Genomic DNA, 21,424 nt, shown 5'->3' with positions numbered 1-21,424 from the left:
GGACAATAAAAGGAGCTCTAAAAGAATTTTAGAATCGTTGTTTGAAGGCGGCATCCACAACTGAAGGTACGCTGCACGCACTCCTGTGCTGACACATCCTTGGCTTAATGATGAAACTAGGGCTATTAGACAGAAATGGAGAAAAGCAGAAAGGAAGTGGAAGAGGGACAAATTACAAATATCATATGAATAGAGTGTAGAGAGTGTAGAGAGTGTATGCTCCAATATCAAAAAGCTGTTAAGTATGCAAAAGCAAAATATTTTTCAGATCTTATCACTAAAAACGCACAGTCCAAAAATATTATTTAATACCATAAATAGTGTGCTAAATCCGATGTCTAATTTATATCCTGATCCATCTCTTATGGCCTGTGAAAACTTTGTTTTTTAGCAACAAAATTGATGGTATAAGATCAAGTATTTTAACCTCTTCTTTGGACTTACCTCAGTCAACATCGACACAGATTTTAACATATTTATCTGAATTTTCTTCAGTGTCTCACAGTTACCTGGCACAAATTTTCCAACAAATGAAGTCCGCCTTTTGTTCACTGGATGTTGTCCATCCTCGCTTTTTATCAGATACACTTGATACTATTAGTCCTAGTTTATTGTCAATAATTAATAGTAGTTTAGTCAGTGGAATAGTCCCATCTTATTTAAAACATGCCATTGTGCAGCCACTGCTCAAAAAACCAAATCTTGATCCAAATATATAGTCCCATCTCTAAATTACCGTTTTTATCAAACATTTTGGAGAAGGTTGTGTTGAATCAGCTTTCTTCTTTCTTACAGGAAAATGGTATTTTGGATAAATATCAGTCTGGTTTCACAGCACAGTACAGAATCTGCATTGCTTAAAGTATTAAATGACTTACTTCTGATTGTCGATTCTGGTAAATGTGCTGTTCTAATTTTGCTAAATCTCTGTGCGGCATTTGACACTCTCGATCATGGCATTCTTTTAAATCATTTACAGCAAATTGGGATCTAAGGTCGTGTTTTGAATTGGTTTGCCTCCTATTTAAAGGATCAAACTTTTTCAGTAGAGACGGGCAATTACTCATCTTGTGCACCAGTTTTGTATGGGGTTCCACAGGGCTCGATTCTGGGTCCTGTTTTATTTTCTTTATACATGCTCCCTTTGTATACTATTTTTAGGAAGCATAATGTCTCATACCACTGTTACGCAGATGATACTCAGTGTTATGTTCCCTTGCATTCAAAGGATGTTTCTAGTTTGCAGTGTTTGTTTGATTGTTTGAGAGATGTTAAACAGTGGATGTCTGCCAACTTCCTTCAGTTAAATGATTCTGTTATATAATTCTTTTATAATTTCTAAGAAATACACGAGAGGCGGGAGTGAGCGTAAAACAGTTGCTTGCCGTTTTTATTCCTGCATAACACTATATAACTCTAGGGTGTATTCTCAATAGAATCACGTAACATGGGAGGGTATATGGAAATACAGAAGGGTCAATTCGCATGTCATAAATACACAACAGATTCCAAGACGGAAGTCTTAATTTTTGGCTCCTCTACTTTTACAGAGGCTGTTGCCAGTAAACTGGGACTCCTATCTGGTAATCTCCATACACGTTAGAAACCTAGGCATTACTTTTGACTCTGCTCTGACTTTTGATAAACAGATCAATGATGTGGTCAGAAGTTGTTTTTATCAGTTAAAGAATATTGTCGAAAATGAAGTCATTCTTAACACCCAGAGACATGGAGTCTGTGATACACGTTTTTATTTCATCCAGATTATTGTAACGTACTGTACTTGGGTGTCTCACAGTCTCTATTGTTACGTCTTCAACTTGTTCAAAATGCTGCTGCAAGACTGTTAACAGGAGCAAGGAAGAGGGAACATATTTCGCCAGTGCTGATCTCTCTCCACTGGCTCCCAGTTAAATATCGTATTGAGTTCAAAACATTATTGTTTGTTTATAAGGGTCTGCATGGACTGGCTCCTCCATACATTTCTGATCTCCTTTCATTCCACTATAATGCATCCAGAAAACTCCGATCAACCAGTAATCTACAGTTGACTGTTCCAAGGACACGTCTAAAATTGAAAGGAGACCGTGCCTTTTCAGTGTCTGCTCCAAAGCTTTGGAACAATCCGCCATTTTATATAAAGACTGCACCAACGTACATTGATTTTAAATCTTTGCTTAAAACTAATTTATTTACAGTAGGTGCAGTGGTATAAATTGCAGTGTATTGGTGTGTTTTATCTTTAATTATTAGGGTACTTGTTTAAACTTTGTACAGCACTTTGGCCAACAGCTGTTGTTTTTAAATGTGCTTTATAAATAAACATAACTGACTGACTGACTGACTGACTGACTGATGGCTTTGTTGCTGTGGTTTTCAAATCTTTTTAAGCGCGACCCTTTTTTAAAAAAAATTTTTATTTAAAGTGAAACTGAAAGAACTGGCGTTGGGCTCACGTAGCCTACTTCACGCGCGCTCCAATATCTGAAAAAAAACTGACAAAATCATCATGAGCAAAAATGTGCCACAGTGGGTCGGCACTGACGCTGAACGGCACGGATTATAGCCTAATCAGGACTATTTAAATTGAGCAACTTTTTATAGTGTTTAGTTGACTGGATATTCTATTTTGATAATGTACAGAATCAGGGTATCTTCCGTTCATTCGTTTTTTGATTTAATATTGAAATCAGAAAAACTGCATTTTTTTTTTCGTTTTTCATTTTTAAAAAGAAAGCGAAAATACAAAAAATTGGCTTGATTTTTTTTTTTTTTTCATTCTGGGGTTGGAAACGAATAATCAGCTTGAATATTCGATCTCTACATGTGGCCGTGAATGAAACACCTCTTGATTGGTCAACCAGACATAACGCGTTTATTCTACACTCTCTTTCTCATCAAATAACCAGACTAGTGAATGGCTTGACAAATCGTACTGGTGCAGAGTCAGGGCTTAATTCTGTGTAGGCATAAATTCATCTACACGTGAAATATCAGTTTATTTCATAAATATTAATTTACTTTGCAGCTGCACACAACTACCCCCTAGCCTACAACTTTGGCACACTGCCTGTTTTATTTAACTGACCAACTATAAAAATCTAGCAAAGCTGCTCGACGCACTGGGCAGCGCAGAGCGAATGTACAGTACATTGAAGTAAAGCGCAAAGTATCAGTATCGATTTAAGTGTAAATATGCAGCAGTCATAACTTGTTTTAGACAACATGGGATGAATTTGAAATGATATAACAGAAAACTTTTGTTTTAGGCAATATACTGAGTTTATTTCATTAATATTGAGTAGTAATGGATGTCACACAAAACTGTGTTTTATTTTCTTTGCCAACTAAACTTCCAATGAAAATCAGAACCGTTGTGCGACTGACTCCTAGCGCACAGAGCAGTGTTTTGTTCCTGAATGAATCAGAGTCTTTGAATGAATCAGTTGACCGAGTTATTCAATAGCCCGATAGGTTATAGAGATCCACTTGATATTTATTTCTGAATGAATCAGCGTTTTTAACGAATCGGTTGAATAAATGACTCATTCATTAACACAATGACTTGCCGCCACCTACTGGCGACATTAATTTCATAATCCAAATATCGTTTCATTTTGTCATTCATTTAATATTTCTGTATTCAAAATGTTGTTTAAAACATTATTCTCATTACATTACGCAATTGTAATTGCTACACATTTACTGCCCTATCTGAGCAACATTATCTAACATCTCATTAAATAGATCTAAAAGCAACTTCAGATGCTACTTCTTTGCCATCTCTGCAAGCCTTTGGTTGATACTGATTTAATTGGTAACAGCCTATAGCATCATATTATTCTAATTTAATTGACTAAATTTAAGAACTTAACATTAAAGGCATACCTACATATTTAATAAGATTAGGAAAAAATCCTATAAAGGTAAAAAAATCCCCTGAAAAACAATTGCCCCTTATGGTAAAGTTAATTTCTGACACTAACAGATGGCAATAAATAGGCTATAAAAATACTCTTCATCTCTTTATTGTTAGTGTTATTTCAGGGATTTGATATCTTCTTATAACTGAGAGAGAACTATAATGGCTATATTTAACACTATATTTATTTAACATTACCCCTAAAATTTAACTCGGCTGAGTTTTTTATTTATTTTTTTATAAATGTGTGATAGCCTATTTCAAATTGGCATCTCAAACGAGTTCACCTCCATCATCAAATCATGACGTCCAATTCCCATTTCAATAAAGTCCATCTCTGAACTAATAGCACCGCTTTGAGGAACTAATAACATGTAATATCTTTTAATATCTGTCATATTTCAATTTCTTCCCATGTCCAAAACTCAGGGTGTTGTCTAAAACAAAAGTTATGACTGCTGCATTAAATCGATAGGCTACTGATTTGCGCTTTACTTCAATGTACTGTACATTCGCTCTGCGCTGCCCAATGCGTCAAGCAGCTTTGCCACACAGATTTTTATAGTTGATCAGTTAAATAAAACAGGCAGTGTGGCAAAGTTGTAGGCTAGGGGGTAGTTGTGTGCAGTTGCAAAGTAAATTAATATTTATGAGAAAGAGATGAAATGTAGTTGCAATAAATGTTTTAAGAATCAGTACAGCTGTAGAGTGAGGGACTATTATTCTGTTGAGCAGAACCGATGAACAACTGATGACGACATGGTTTGATGTCTGGCTGACCAATCAGCGGAAAGAGGTGTTTCATTCCCGCCCACACGTAGAGCTCAAATATTCAAGCTGATTATTCGTTTCCAACCCCAGAACGAAAAAAACAAAAAATTTAAGCCAGTTTTTTTTTTTTCGTTTTCTTTTTAAAAATGAAAGATGAAAAAAGTGCCGTTTTCAAGTTTTTCTGATTTCAATATTAAATCAAAAAACGAATTAACGCAAGATACCCTGATTGTACAGGCTGCGATGTCAAGTATGCAATGCTAGAATATCCTGAGGTGCCAGCGCAATCGTCGACCAGAGGTGAGGGTCTTTGTCTTCCCAGGTGAGAAACACATCATTATTCATGATCATATACGCCCTCCCTGCATACAGCCTTCTGACACAAAACATGTCTTAAAAATTCAATATTCAATATATTGTTTTATGTAAATGATTTTCACATCATTTTGAAGCAAAAATTCTACGCTACAACATACATTTTTCAAAAGTCTTTTGAACAAATATACAGTATGGGTTTTATGGCCTTATTTCAGTTACTTAATTTTTTTTTTTTTTTTTTTCCACAAACTGTGCATAAATGTAATTTTCTCAAAACTACAAACATTTACATACATGCTATTCACATATTATTGTAGCAGAGTTTGCTGAATACTGTAACGAAGCGAGACTCAGGCAGGGATCCATTTGCAAGCTTTATTATAAAAGAACGTGGTCGTACAGGCAGGGTCAAAGCAGGGGCAAACAGGAACAGCAGGGACAGGCAGAATCGTAGTCAGGATACAGGCAATGGTCAGGACAGGCAGATATCACTCACAGAACAGAATACCAGGCAAGGATCAAAGGCAGGCAGCAACGGGTCGATCACGGGTAACAGGCAGTAATGGGAACAGACAGGCAGACAGGATAATAAACGCTCAGAAATGCAACAACAGTTAACAAGACTTCGCAATGAGGTGGTGTGTGTGTAAGTCTTTTATAGTCCAGTGAATGATCTACAGGTGTGTGTGGCAATTGGTGATTGGTGTGGAGTGTGCATGTGATTGGCAGGGAGGATTATGGGAAATGGAGTCCAGGAACCGACAGGAACAGACGGTGATCGTGACAAATACAGTATAATCAGACGTTAGCAATGCAAATGTTATAAGTAACAGAAATAAGCACAAATGTCAGGGCATGTCAAAACACCTCCAGGGCCCAGAAAACACCTCAGGCCCCAGAGGGTTAAGCTGGACAATGACTATTTTCTCCTAGAGCTGCTGTACAGCCAAAATAATGTTCCCTCTATCACTGTAAAGCTGCTCTGACACAATCTGCATTGTAAAAAGTGCTATATAAATAAAGGTGACTTGACACTATACCAGTACTATACCGGCAATAAACAGTATACACCAGCCTGGACTCCAAGCTGATTTATGCTGGATTTTTCAGCAGGGATGAATAAACTAATACTAAACCATGCAAGAAAAAAAAAAAGTTTTCTTACTCTTCTCATTTAATTGTTGTGATGCAACTGTGATCTTACAGAGATTGTTTGTGTATCTTCTGCCATGTGGGTTGAAACATTGAAATATGTCTGAGAGGTAATGATAGAAATATTTGGAATGGCTCTCTGACCTTTTGGCTGTCAGAATCAGTGAAGGTCAAGCCGAAATAGTCCTTCTCCAACAAGTTTAGATGTTCAGACACACGATCCAGGAGAACTTGCCCTTTACACTGTTTCTGCGAACATATCCAAAACACAAATGTAGTGGGGTAAAACATACAGATAAATTATGCAGTCAGCAGGCAGTATAAGCAATAGCAATGTTTTATAGATGTTTTCTCACATTTATTTGATTGATTGGTGTGAATCAGAGATTGATTACACCCCCCGCCCCCCCTTCCCAATTTTTTTTGTCATATTGTATGAAAAAAATTATTTCATACATAAAATAATATACATCCTTCTGTGTATCCCTCTCTTTCACTTAGACTGCAGTCGCACCTTTTCCATTAATGGAAAATATTTGGCCACTTAAACTGATTTTCCAGTGCTTTTTTTTTTCTTTTTTTTTACCTTTATAAATACCTTTATAAAAAATGCTTTAAATAAAAAATGTTCAATAGATAATTATGTAATGATGGTAAAAACAAAGCGATACTTTTAAATATGAAACTAAAACCGCCAGAAGGTGGTGGTAAGTCACTGTCTTAATGAGTGAGCCACTGAGTCATTCATTCATTCAGTAGCAAAGCAAGTGGCTGTATTTATGAATGGGTCATTGATTCATTGACTCGATTCATTCAAAGCCGCAAATTCATTCACGAAACACCACCGTGCTGCAGTTCTGCTGTGGTTTTCATTGGCCCTTCTTGAGTGCAGGACCGGAGCACCTGGTCTTCAGCAAGCCTGGGTCACGCCCCAGTTTCCGCCGCCGAAAAGTCTCACTCCCCTTCCTTCTCTGCTCAACCCTATAGCACAGCTCTTCATGCAACTGCACTTAATATCGCAATGTCTGCCTCCCTCTATGTCTGCCTTCCTCAACCTCCCAATCTCTATCTTTCCCTCTCACTATCTCTAACCCTCTCTCATCTCTGTGATGCCTCGGCTAGTGGTGCAGACCCAGATGTTGTTGCCTTCTTCCACTGTTTCTAACCCTCTCTCCTACCCTTGGCCATCAGCTTCAGCAGTAGCCTTTAGTGTGAGGATGCCTCCCCAGGCAATGCAAGCCCAGACACCACACTTCCCTCCCCAGCTTCCTTCCTTCGCTACTCTCCCTGTTCTTTCCCCGGGCCAGGGGCCGAAGTAAGCATGAGGCTGCCTCCGCTAATAACCTCTGCTCCAACCCAAATCATCCCACTGAATGCCGACGCCCTGGAACCCACTCCCGTGGCCAACAACAACAAAGCACAGATCCTTTCAGAAATTCAGGCTGCTGGCTCTGGAGGCAGATCCAACCCCAACCCCAACCCCAGTACCTCACTATTCAGGGCTGATCTTCCCATAAATCACCTGCTAAAACCTCTTCTCAACGCATCACTTGGCTCCATCTTCCAAGCCCCCAGATCCCTCCAATCATTCCTGACAGCTTGGAGAGATTTTAAGACATTCATATCACGTATAATCTGCCGTTTCCCGATTTTTCCCTACTCTCCATCTCAACATTTACTTGTTAACCTGACAGTATCAAATGCCTACAAGCAAGATCCATTAGAGGCTATTTAATTTGAAGCCAATTCTTTCAGAAATTAATTTATGGCACAACCTCCCATGAGATAAACAATACGCAAATCTCCCTCCTTATCAAAGGGACTCAAAGAACCCAACCTACCTGCTCAGATGCCAGACAACCCATAACTCTGGACATACTGACTAAATGTATCTCTACCCTTCACCTGGGCTATCACTCTACAAATACCACAAAGCAAACAGATCAAGCTAAAAAGGCTACTTCATTTACATCTCCAATCTCCAGTCACCTATTCAGTCATACCATTATCTTCTGTCTTATACTTCAGAAGTCAAATCCACTTCTGACCCACTCTTTGTGGATGACTCCAACAAACCTGTCATGCATTTTTGGCTCCAAAAACACCTCAACGTAATTCTTATACAATCCGGCATCCCAGCTGACAATTTTTAGAATCACTCATTCTAAAATGAGTGACAGTTGCTGCCTTAGGGGCAGCAACTGCAGCAGCCCAAAAAGGCCTCTCCCAGTAACAGATCCAAAATGACAGTGACAGGGTCAATTTGTTACAGTTTTGCCCTGTTCCTTCAAATGCTGGCCGAGACCTCATGACCGAATGCAGTGGGCTCCCCCGTTCAACTGCAGGTGGGGCTTACCTGTCTAATGCCGCGAGCACCCTAAGCTCCCGTTGGATGCTGTGAGAGCCCTCCCGGAGAAATGGCCAGACCCAATCCCACGAAACTACTTGCTGTGAACAACAGTTAAGATGGCATTCCAGGGACCAGTTTACGACAGGGCACCTCTCTAACTGCTGGTGTGTAAGAAGATGTACCACACTGTGATTGGATCTTTGGTGAATGAACATAAACAAATGTTCAGCAACATCAGATAACCTGTCCTGCCAGACACCTCTTCCAGAGCAGGAAGGGAGACCTTCTGCACCCACCAAAACCAAGGAGAGGACTTCTCATTGGATGACACATTGACTCTAACCACCAAACTCATTCCTAAGGTTTAGGCAAGGACTGCCATAAAAATTCCTTCAGGACCCCCTGGATGGAGCAGCAGTGACTGAAATAAAGAGAGGCCACAGAGATCTATCTAAATCCATTCATACCTATGTTTGTAGGCCTTAATTTGATTTAAACTGCATCACATCCACTTCATCTTCATGCAAAGCACAGTTTATGTTAATGGTTACTGACTGTTAAAACAACAGGTCATGGGACAGACCTGTTAACAGATAAACAAATGCATAGATGATTACTTAACCATTTCATATCGTGTTTGGTGTCTATCTGTTCCCTACGATGCCTTTAATAATTTGAAAGAGGTTTGGTAAAGAAATAATGCATTGGTAAAATGTTAAAGACACTATTTTAACACTGTACTTTATGCTATGCAAATGAGTTCCACACTAGGGTGGGCAACACCGGGGCTGCTTCAGATGACAGTGGCCAATCACACTCCAGGATCGGCAAGGCGCCACATTTCAATCTTCTCCTTATCAGAAAGGGATAAATATGTCCCCCGGGTAGACACACCCTTGTTCTGCGTTTCCAGCTCGACGGGGAAGGAGACATTAACAGACACTCCATGTCCTGAGTTTCTGACCTGACGAGGAAAGAGACTACAAGACAGTTAAGGTTAAGCTTTTGCGAGCAAAACCTTTCATATTGCTTCCAGCTGCACTCTATATACATCTTTATACATGCAGCTAATGTTTTTCAAAACTTTATAGATAACAGTTACTTGAGGTCAGCTTGTTACAAATAATAGGGATATTATTTGTTGAATGATAAATAAGCAATTACTTATCACCATTTTACCAGAGCCATTAGGTGGTTTCCATAAGAAGCATTCCCATACAATTCTCTTCCATTCTACATTCAGTTCAACAGCATTGCATTTATCCATTCTGTGTTCACTTCATTTATTTGTTTTGTTGATTTAATTCAGTATTTTCCTTTGATTATTATTTTACTATTTTTTAGAAGTGCATATTCATTACTTCATTATTAATTGTTGTGGTATTTACTTTTGCATGTCTATTGTTAATAAATTTCATTGATTTTATTATAACTGTCTTCCTTGTGTTGATGATCAAAGACTCTACTAGTTGACCAGACTCTCACAAATCCTTCATATAAATTAGTTGACCAACTCCCTCCAGTTTATATTAATTCTGAATTATTGAAGTGTTCTTAAATTGTTAAGATAGTATTCTTGACTGGTGCCACGTATTACAAAAGGGGGGAGGGGTCATCTGATACACCCATAACCACACCTTAAGTGACACGTGATCAAAAATCACTATGTCACCGGTGAATGAAGTAAAAATCACTACATTCTGGTGCCCCGTGTGAGGCCAGCTAAGATTAAAATAAGTCTTTGGTTCATCAACACAACAAATTCACCTAAAAGGTTGCAAGAGTAATTACTTTAATGGGAAGCTAAAATTCTCAGTTTGGTCAGTTACCGTTTGCTTAGCAGGTGGTCCCTTCCAAGCCTGATTCATAGTTTCCTTTCTCCGCTCTGTGGTGCTATTTATGAATAGGATTTGTTGCAGTTGAATTGTTTGCAGTAAATAGAATTGTTGTTTGAGCTTTGGACCATTGTACAGTGGTATAGTTCTGGTAAAGCGTTTCCTGATTCAGGAAACTATAGCGTTAGCAGAGGCTGTAATCATTAATTATAACTAATTGCTACTACTAAGTATAGCAAGGGGCTCATATACCTTGTAAGTCTATCAAAAAGTTCTGTGTGAACTTAGATAAGTATCAGATAAGGGCAGTTCCCTCTGACCACTCATAGCCAAGGGCTAAAATCCTCAGCTCTAGTCAGTGTGAGACGAGACACGTGTCCCAGTGACACCAAACTATCAATACGTTTGTGTTAAGTACTGAGATTAGCTAGTTGCTAGGTGCAGTACAGTATCTGTCATAAATGGCAGATTTAACCCTACCTGAACTTATGATGAAATCGGCATCAAAACAACACAGCTAACAGCTGATGCAGCAGGCCAGGCCTTAAAGGGTGCCTCGCTAATCAAACTCCTCTCTAGCTTAGCACTAAATTTGGCTACTCAGTTAACCCAAGCAATAGACAGAGTGTCCCTTGCTAATGAATAGATAAAAGATAGGGATATGACGACAGCTAAACAGCTAAAGAGTGAGCTAGCTGATCTGCGTTATGCAAATGACCATTTGAAGGTTGAAGCCAATAGGTTGTCTGCAGAGAAAGAAGACTTGCAGTATATTACAGACAGCCAAGGAGCAGAAATCAATAGGCTAAAAGATGAAAATCTAGATCTAGAAACTGAGCTTGAACAGCTCAGGAATGAGTGCTTAAGTTTAGTCACTGTACCCAGTAGCCAGGATACAGCTGCTCTGCAAACAGAGCTGGCTCGGGCTCAAAGTGATTTGTCAGCACATGCAGACAAATTAAGGATAGTGAGTATCAGTGAGAAACAGGCCAAAGATGACTTAAGGTCAGCCTTGTCTGAAATTTCTAGTTTGAAAATGGACTTAGGAATGAAACAAACTGTGTATTGATGCCAGTGAGCAGTCAGGGTTGTTTAAGCGATAACTGTACAATTCAAAACAGGCTCAGGTTCAACTCAGGGAGGACTTGGCTAGGGCAGACAATAAATTATTGGAAGTACAAAACAGTCATGACAAAATTGCTTCCAGAGCCCGAGAGTGGGCAGATAAAGCTGATATGGCAGAGCAGAGGCTAGAGGAAACAGGGAAGAGAATGGAGCAGTTAGACATAAATATGGACACACCCCATGAACCTGAACCACCAAGTGTGTGCTTCAGCTCATTTGGCCCACAGGTGAAAGACTCCCTACTTGATAGCCCCTCACAGAGACAGCGCTATCAGACCCATGGTGATGCTGTAGCTGCGAGTGGCCCAACCCCCACTGCTAGTCCCAGCCATCCTTATGGAGTAGATTCTGATTCACCTGTGTGGGGAAAAACTAGTTGCTCCATCCCGGATTTCCCTAGTATAGCGCAGTCCAGAGACAGTAGGCTGCGTCAGCTTAGGGAATTAGCACGTGACACTGAAGTGTTTAATCCTGACACCCCTGGAAACAACACAGAGTTGTACCTTAAGGATGTAAACTATGCATTGTCATACATCCCTGAGGCCACTATGGCAGATAAGCTACTCCTTCTGAGGAAAACAACCGTGCGAACTGTCCATGGTTTCATGGAAAGACAAAGTCCTGCCATTGCTGGTAATTACAATAAACTGTGTAGGGCCCTGAGAACAGAATATACAATATATCAAAACCCATCTGTCTCCAGGCTTCCTGCCTTGCAGACCAAGCTTAATCACTACGAATCACCCAGAGAATATTATGAACGCTTACGCAGAATGTATTTTGCTGGTGCTGATTCTATTAGGGCAGAAGAGGATGTGATGTTTAAAAGTCTGTTTGTGAGTAATTTGCATCTCTTTCACTGCTGGTAGATGTTGATCACATGACTGCAGCAGAGTTAAGACACCTGGCAATGCGAGCCTGGGAGAGTGAGAATTTACACACAAACAAGAAGGACAGGGACCCAGGCACTCATGTGTTTGAACTCCGACATGACAGGGAGGCTCCCCTTGAACTAGAAGGTTCAGAGCTTCCCCAAAATGGACTAGCTCGTCCTAGTCGCCCCTCGCAGCCAAAGTCTGGTGAGTTCCAACAGGACACGCAGGGCCATAAATCCTCAAGAAATGGAGGATACAAGAGTGGCAGACATACACACAGAGAGGAAAGGCACAGGAGGTTCAAAGATAGATAGAATGACAGTCACAAACAGAGCAGTCAGAAGAAAAAAAAGTCCAAAGGGATTGAAGGAAGGGATGGTGAACTGTGATAATTTGAAGCAAATTCAGAAAATACTTGCGAAAGCTCTCAAAGACCTTAAGTCAGAGGAGCACACATCCCCAAAAGAGAAAGACCCTCCTTCAAAGCAATGACTAGGCCGGCTAGGCTTAGGCTCACACCATTAATTGGCTATCACAGCTGTCAATTGTGGGCACAAGTCAGAATCCCACGGCCCATTAAGGAGACTAGTTCTGGTCAGAAGCTATGCAAGGCAGTGGAGGTAGAGAGGACATGTGACTCTAGACAGCTGACAATGAAGGATGCCCAACTTAATGAAGAAGTATCCGCTGTGAGGGAAATGCAAATCATCAGCCCCCAGTCAGCAGACATGGCTCATGAGAGCAAGATCCCCCTAGAACTGTTAGAGAGGAAACATGCATTTCTGTGTGCACTGGAACCTCTTAACATGGTTCAAAAGTTATTAACATAAACATGAGTGCAACTTTGGACAGCTGGTGGCGCTAGAGGGATTGAGTTAGAGACTCCAATTTGCTATGGACACAGTTTAACAGTATAACAACCTCTTGGAGGTGAGATATGTACAGAACAATAAAATGGCACTAGGCCGTAGACTAGCTATGTGCCAGCATTACATTGATGGAGAATACTGGCAGGATTATTATTATTATTATTAGGGGTTCAAGCACGAAGTGCTGAAACCCTATTGTAATTGTTAGGATTTTTAGGGGTTCAAGCACAAAGTGCTGAAACCCTATTGTAATTGTTAGGATTTTTATTATTATTAGGGGCCAAGCACCGAAGGTGCGTAGGCACCTATTGAATCTGTTGGCGTTGTATCTGTTGGCGTTCTTTTTCTTTATTAGGGGCCAAGCACCAAAGGTGCGTAGGCACCTATTGTATCTGTTGGCGTTCTTTTTAACTATTATTAGGGGCCAAGCACCGAAGGTGCGTAGGCACCTATTGTAATTGCTGGCGTTCTTTTTTTCGATTATTCTTCTTCTTCCGCTCTGGAAGAAGTCCATGGGCAGCCCATAGAACCGCTTGCGGGAAAATTGTGAAATTTGGCACACAGTTAGAGGACTGTCTAAACTGTGTCCATAGCAAATTGGAGTCTCTAACTCAATTCCTCTAGCGCCACCAGCTGTCCAAAATTGTACTCATGTTTATGTTAATAAACATTTTGAACCGTAAGGGTTAGAAACAAAAATTTTTCTGTTATTTTGAATTTTCTGAAAAACTTTTTCGAACTCCTCCTAGGCCGTTACTCCGATTTTCACGAAAATTGAACCAGATCATCTTCAGACCATGGTGACAAAAAGTTATGGAATTCAAGTTGATTTCTCAAACCGTTTTCGAAAAACACGCAAACGAATTTTACGTAGCGCTTGCGAAAATAGACATAATGCTGGATCTCCGCAACGCTTTATCGTATTCAGACCAAACTTGGTACATGTCATCACAAGCATGACCTGAGGAATCATGCAGCATTTCGGCGCAGTGCCACCTACTGGTTCGGAGATACGAAAAATGGCTATTTTTGCTTATAACTTCTGATGGGTTTGTCCAAAAATCGTTGGATTCGGGGCATCATGCCGAGTCGAATGATATCCAATTTTCCCATATCAGCCATTTTGGCCATCGGCCATTTTGAATTTTGTGCTAAAATGCTGTATTTTATGAACGCATTAGCGTATCGTTACACTATCGTGATCTCTCGTCTCCCTCTGAACGAAGTTTAATCTGATAGTTCTCAGAAAATAAACTGTAACTTAGTGAATACTAATGACACAAAAATGAGACTTATGTCTAAAAAAACGTTGAAATGTCAGGTTTTAAATCATGTAAGTCAAATCGAAAACAAATATTCTGTGTTTATGTAATCTGTATGAAAAGAGACACATGTCAGAAGTCCGTGATTCAGCTCATTATCCGCTAATGCGGCCACGCCCACGGAGCGAGCGCTATTCAGACGCAAATTCTGAGGCAATACATGTATATATCATCTCAATCGTGCATTTATTGTCTTGAAAAGTGTTTATCTGGATGTTAAAGCCATGGTTAGTGATCTCTGGAAGACATGCCGTTAGTTCCTGAATGTCCTGTTCTTCTTTAGAGTAATTTGTGGACTAAATGTGCACAGAGCGCCCTCCGGCTGCAAGTATGAATTGAAAACAGTATCCAGCGTTCATAGTAATGACAATAAATATTGAATAAATATTACTCCTCTGTATAAATGTCACAGACACGCCAGGCTCCACATTCACCCAATCACATCGCACTCCCTCTCCTGAGTACTGACAAGCCACACCTGACGCCAATCCACACTCATCACCACTGCCACATAAAAGACACGCCAGTTCACTCAGTCACTGTCCGGTCTCGTTAACACTAACCCGTGTTCACTTACCTCCTGGACTCCCTTGCTCTCTACTTACCTGTCTCCAGCGTCCTCAGTGATTCCCAGTGTCTCCTCGTCTCCTGTGCTTCTCCGGTGTGTTATCTGTTCCACGTCTCCTGGCATCCACGCTTCCTAAAGAACATACAGACAAGTATCAGTTCCAGTTCATCTGCTCAGCGATCCATTCATCTGCCATCACTTACCTGCACTCTGTTCACGCTCTGCATTACCTGTAATAAACCTGTTAATCCGTACCTGTGTCTCCGCTCCCTTCTGTATGTAACAGAAGACCGGACCAACACCGCCCAGGTAACAGCATGAGCACCCCGGATCCCATTCAAGAGCTGGTCACTGCACTTCGTCGCACCTTCGCCAGCACCTCCACGACAACGACACCAGCGAACACTTCCGCATCCACCGCCGCAGCTCCTTCACCTCCCGTGGTCGCCAGTCCCATGGCCAAACCGGCGCCCTTCTCTGGTCTGGCGGAGGATTGCAACGGTTTTCTCCTGCAATGTTCGCTGGTCCTGGAGATGCAACCGCACTTGTACCCCGACGATCGTTCTAAGGTGGCTTTCATGATCTCTCAACTTCACGGAAAAGCACTGCGATGGGCTGAACCTCTCTGGAACTTAAACAACCCTGTAGTATCATCCTTGTCAAGTTTTACAACCCACTTCAAGGAAGTTTTTGGTAAACCCGCCTGGGACTCGTCGATTGGTGAGAGATTATGCAATTTAAAGCAAGGTGCACTAACTGTGTCTGATTATGCCCTCCAGTTTCGTACCCTCGCTGCTGCAAGTGGCTGGAATGAGCAGGCTTTGATCACTACATATCGTCAAGGCCTCGATCCACGTGTGCAGTTGCATCTCGCTGCATACGAGGATTCCATCGGGCTCGAGAAATTCATTCAACTATCCATCAGATTTGCCACTTGTATGCAGCTGTGCTGAGAAGAGCACCAGGGCCAGCCACTATTCCCCTTCTTTCCCCGCCAGCCAGAGTCCGTCAGCTCCCCAGAACCAGCTAACGACAACATGCAAATTGAGCACTCACGTCTTTCAGCAGCTGAGCGACAGAGGAGGCTGACCCAGAATCTCTGCCTGTATTGTGGTGGTGCCGGGCATTATATCGCTAAATGCCCCCTACGTCCTGCTCGGCCTTTGGTGAGTGCCATCCTGCCTACTCTGAATAAAATGAAACCACTCACAATTGAAGTAACACTTACTGCCGCCGAACTTTGTCTTTCAGCCAGTGCGCTCCTCGATTCTGGGTCAGCTGGAAACTTCATCTCCGGAGCCCTCTGTCGCCAGCTGCATCTCAAAACCACCCCAACGCCGAAGATCTACCAGATCCACGCGATAACAGGAAAACCATTACGGAAAGTACGTTACAGCGTGGGACCCCTCCGTCTCCAGGTGGGAGTGCTCCACACCGAAGAGATTCAGCTGCTGGTTCTGGAGGAGTCTACATCTGACGTGATTCTAGGGCGCCCATGGCTTGAGCAGCACAACCCCACCATCTCCTGGAGGACAGGAGAGATCCTGAAGTGGGGTAACCAGTGCTTCCAGAACTGTTTCCCCGAACTCCCCGCGTCCAGTTCTCCAGGTTCCCAAGAAATCCAAGTCGGGGCTACTACTGTGGAAAGCCCTCTCGAGAAACGTTCCACGGACATCCCAGCCTGTTACTCCCACTTCAGAGATGTCTTCTGTCCAAAACAAGCCTCCAAGCTGCCCCCCCATCGGCCATGGGACTGTGCCATTGACCTCCATTACAAAACTTGGTATGGGTCATCAGCACAAGACCCTGAAGGAGCCTGAGAAGTTTCGCATGAGCGCCAGAGAATTATTTATTTTTTTCATATGCTTATAGCTTTTGATCTGGTTGACTTATTTTCACGGGAGTCATATCCTTAGCGAGTGTCATTGTCACCTCACTCTGACCATACCACATTAATTTGGTCACAGCGACACCTATTGGTCGAAAGTGATAAACCAGTAAATCTTTATTATTGACTGTATATATCATTTTTCAGCTCTTTTGCCTAAAATTATCTTAATAGGTCTTTAATTGCTCACTGTTGCAGTTGGTCTGATGCTCCCAGCCATGGTGGGTGGCTTGTTGTGCCTTTTTTGCTTGGCCCCGTAATTGCTACTTGCAGCTATATTTATTATTATTATTCTTCCGTCGTAAAACTGATCATGCAGACCAAACCGTAAGGCCTAGAGGCTTGAAACCTGGCCAGATGGTATGTCTCAATTTGGGGAGAGCCTGACAAGGTATGACCCCGATTGGCCAATAGGGGGCGCTACAGTGATCAACAACGCGAAACTGCTCATAACTCCTAGACCGTTTGTCGTAGATTCAAGTGTCTTATATAATTGGAATCCTTGGCTCAAGATGAACAAAACAAAACGATTTCACTTCTGCCATTAAATTTTTTCCGCCATTTTGAATTTTCTGAAAAATCTACTTTTTCCAACTCCTCATAGGCCCTTTGTCCGATTAACTCAAAACTTGATATACATCATCTAGAGACCTTCCTGGCAAAAAGTTATTAAAAGAATTTTGATCGGTGATTCACTCATGACGGGACGCCAAAACGTTCAAAGTAGGCAGGGCCACTTTCACTTAAATGGCTATAACTATTGAACGAAATGAGATACTTTCACCAAACTTGTCATACTCATGTACGACTTCATTCTGTGGTCATTCAAAAAAAATTGCAGAGTATTACCACTTGGTGGCGCTATAATACGAAAAAAACAAAAACTGCTATAACTATGCAACTGTTATTCAAGTCAATTGGACTATTGTAATGCACTGTCATGTGACATTCGTGTATCTCGAAAAACATGGCTACCATCGGCCTATAAATTTTGAGCACCTCTTAGACCAGGTTAAAGGAGGTCGATCGGGACAAAACTCAGTGGGCCTGTCTGACTCGTGGCCCTAGAGGTCTCTGCGAAGTTTGAAAGAAAACGGCCACTGGGTGGCGCAATCGTGTTTTAGACCCTATATATCACGCAAGGTATCACACATTCACACAATATTCATATGATATGTTGAATCTCCTCATTCTAAACAACTTTGCCTCAAGAACCACTGCTGTCAATCAAATTGTTCGTTAAACATTTGCAATTATTTGAAAAATCTACTTTTTCGAACTCCTCATAGGCCTCATTTGTGCATTTTGTTCATAACTCGACATACATCATCTAGAAACACTCATGGAAAAAAGTTATCAAAAGAATTTCGATTGGTGATTCAGGTTCGCAACAGAACGCCAAAACGTCTGAAGTAGCAGTTGCCTTTTACTAAAATTATTATCTCTCTTGATTGCAATGAGATATTTTCACCAAACATGGTACACGTGTGTACAAGCCCAGTCCGAGGTCACAGTCAAAAAAATTGTAGCGTTTGGCCACTTGGTGGCACTGTAATAGGAAAAAAACATGAAAACCACTACATCTACACAACAGTTAGGCTGCTTGACTTGAAAATTGGCATGCACTGTCCTTGCCAAGTTGCCATCATGGAAAAGCGATTGTCTACTTGGTGGTGCTATAACAGGAAAAAAACATGAAAATGGCTAATAACTACGCAGTCGTTATTCCGATTGACTTGAAAATTGGCATGCAGTGTCTTGGCTGAAGGTGCCATGATTGTCTACGAGGACCTTCGACTCTCAAAAAACATGGCTGCCATTGGCCTATGAAGTTCGAAAACCTGTTTGACCAGGTTAACGGAGGCCAATCAAAACAAAACTTGGTGGACCTGTTTGACTCTTGACTCTAGCGGTCTGTATGACGTATGAAAGAAATTAGCCACCGGGTGGCGCTACGTATCACACATAAACTATATTCATAGCATATGTTGAATCTCCTCATTCTCTATAAGTTTGCCTTAAGGTCCTAGGTATTTCACTCAACCTCAAAACCACTGCAGTACAATTCTCTAGATTTTCTAGGTCAATAATTGTCAAAAACTGTTGAACTTTACCATTTGGATAGCCATAACAGCATCATTCAGAAATGTATCTCCATCTCCAAATGTACCCAAAATCCTATAAATCTTAAATGCTTTTGTGTCAGCCTAGACCCTTAATATGCTTGAACCCAGATAAATGCTGCTTGCAGCTTTAATTATTATTATTATTATTATTATTATTATTATTATTATTATTAGGGCCCAAGCCTAAGGCGAAGGCCCTATTGTTTTCTTTAGGATTATTATTATTAGGGCCTAAGCCACTGATGATTATTATTATTTATTTATTTATTTTTTTCTTCCGTCATCCGGGGCTTTTTGGGGGCCTTAACATGCTCAAAAACTCTTGAAAATTGGCACACACATTGGAATCTGCGGCCATTAGGACGCTGCAGAGGCTGGTACCCGGGCGTGGCAGGGGGGCTCGACAGCGCCCCCTTGAATGGGATCCAAAAACTTGGCCATATATCAAACACGCTTGCATGTATTAGTATGAAACTCGCTACACATAAAGACCTCATCGGGCCAAACAACTTTCGTGCTCTAAGTTATACGCCAGCTCAACAGGAAGTCAGCTATTATGGGTTGTTTGAAAAACGCATGCTCTGGAATTTGATATACTCCTCCTAGGCGATTAATCTGATCACCACCAAACTCGGTCAGCATGAAGTCAAGACATTGATGATGAAAAATTGCCAGCAGATTTTTGATATCTCGAACGGTTTGGCCGTGGCAAGGCAACGGATTTATGGCGAGAAAAGGGGAAAAGGAAGTGTGTTATAACTTATGCATACATTGATTTTTATGAAACTTCAGCTGTGTGTTCATTGTAGGAGTCCGATCACATGGATGTGACTATTGTGAGTCAAAGTTATAGCGCCACCAACTGGCAGTAGGAAGTGTGTCACTTTCAAAATGCTTTAAGATCACCCTCTTTTTTTTACCCGATTTGCTTCAAACTTTATCACAATAATGTCAAAACATGGCAGATGTAGACCTGTGAATGTATTTGTGATATCTTAAATATTGTTGCCATGGCAACATGTCAAACTTTAATAATATTCTTTAGTGTTTTTGAGGCTCTTAACATGCTTAAAATTGCATGAAACTCGACACACACATTAATGTTGTCGACCAGTAGACTTGGACAAAGCCTTAGAAACGGGCGTGGTGGAGGGGCTCAGTAGCGCCACCTTTTGACAAAAGTGGGGGGGTTATTTTTACCTACAGTCACCAAACTCGGTACACATATTGTTCTCATTAAGCCGGACAACTTTCTAATTTACAGTCATTAGCTCCGACCAACAGGAAGTCAGATATTTTGGTTTGAATGTGGATTTTTCACTCTCTTTCTCTATCTCTGTCCTACCCCCCTCCCCCCTCAGTCTCACTCTCTCTCTCTCTCTCTCTGACTTTCGGTGTGACTGAGTGTGAGTGGACGGAGTGGCGTGAGTGGTGATCAGAGATTTGTGAGTGAGCCTTTTTTTCTTCTTTTTCCTTCTGCTTGGGTTATTGCTATCAAGTGTTGAGTTATTATTTTTTTGGTTGGGCCGTGTGCTACCATCTTTTTTACGGGCAGCATGACGGCCCATGACGGCCCCTCTAGAATGAACAGTGCCATTGTCATTTTTCTAAGTTCTGTTGAAAAAGCAAATGAGTTGGTTGAGACTGGAATAGTTGTTGACAATCTCTTTACTCCTGTTCTCCCACTTTCCATGCCATCCAAAAAAGTGCTGCTGTCCAACGTTCCGCCTTTCATAAGTGATGAAACTTTGGTGAGAATTATGTCCCGATATGGTAAAGTGGTCTCGCCCATTAAAATGATACCAATCGGTAGTGCTTCGCCTCTCTTAAAGCATGTGGTTTCTTTTAGGTGATTCGTTTATATGATCATAAAGGATGATGAGGACTTAGATCTGTCTCTGCATATCAAACAATCTTATTTATGCTACAACGGAAAAGATGAAATGTTTTAACTGTGGTGAAGTGGGACATTTAATGCGTGCCTGTCCTGGTAAAAATAAAGAAAATAACGTGCCGATTAATGACATTGGCAGTGATGGCGAGTTGGTTAAAGCTGGACCGTCAAACGCTGTTCCACCTGTGGCAGAGACAGGTGCAGTGGAAGAGGGAGCCGCTGAGAGTCCGCCCACGAGCGAGAGTGCGGCAATTCAGGTGACTGACCCCAAAAATATAAATGATGAAAATAGATTGGTAAATTGTGAGATCTTGAATACTCAGTCTCGTAAATCCGTTACGAAGACGGACAAGAAAGCCAGTGATAGCACTTTGCAGCCCAATTCGTTCAGTGATGGCATTGAAATGGA

General features: G+C 41.3%; 1 protein-coding gene across 6 annotated transcripts in view; it reads right to left on the bottom strand.

Annotated features, from left to right (window-relative positions):
- The window catches only part of LOC127522014 (band 4.1-like protein 1), a 467,430-nt gene that overhangs the window by 320,004 nt on the left and 126,002 nt on the right, over nt 1–21,424 (bottom strand). For all 6 annotated transcript variants that reach the window (XM_051911522.1, XM_051911524.1, XM_051911523.1 and 3 more), the window contains one exon: nt 6,308–6,412. In XM_051911522.1, the coding sequence (XP_051767482.1) occupies nt 6,308–6,412 (105 nt within the window). The remainder of the gene's footprint in view (nt 1–6,307; nt 6,413–21,424) is intronic.

The sequence above is a fragment of the Ctenopharyngodon idella genome, chromosome 11, assembly GCF_019924925.1.
Source record: "Ctenopharyngodon idella isolate HZGC_01 chromosome 11, HZGC01, whole genome shotgun sequence".
Classification (NCBI taxonomy): domain Eukaryota; kingdom Metazoa; phylum Chordata; class Actinopteri; order Cypriniformes; family Xenocyprididae; genus Ctenopharyngodon; species Ctenopharyngodon idella.
The sequence above is the reverse complement of the archived record's forward strand: the minus strand, read 5'-3'. Positions and strand labels throughout refer to the sequence as shown.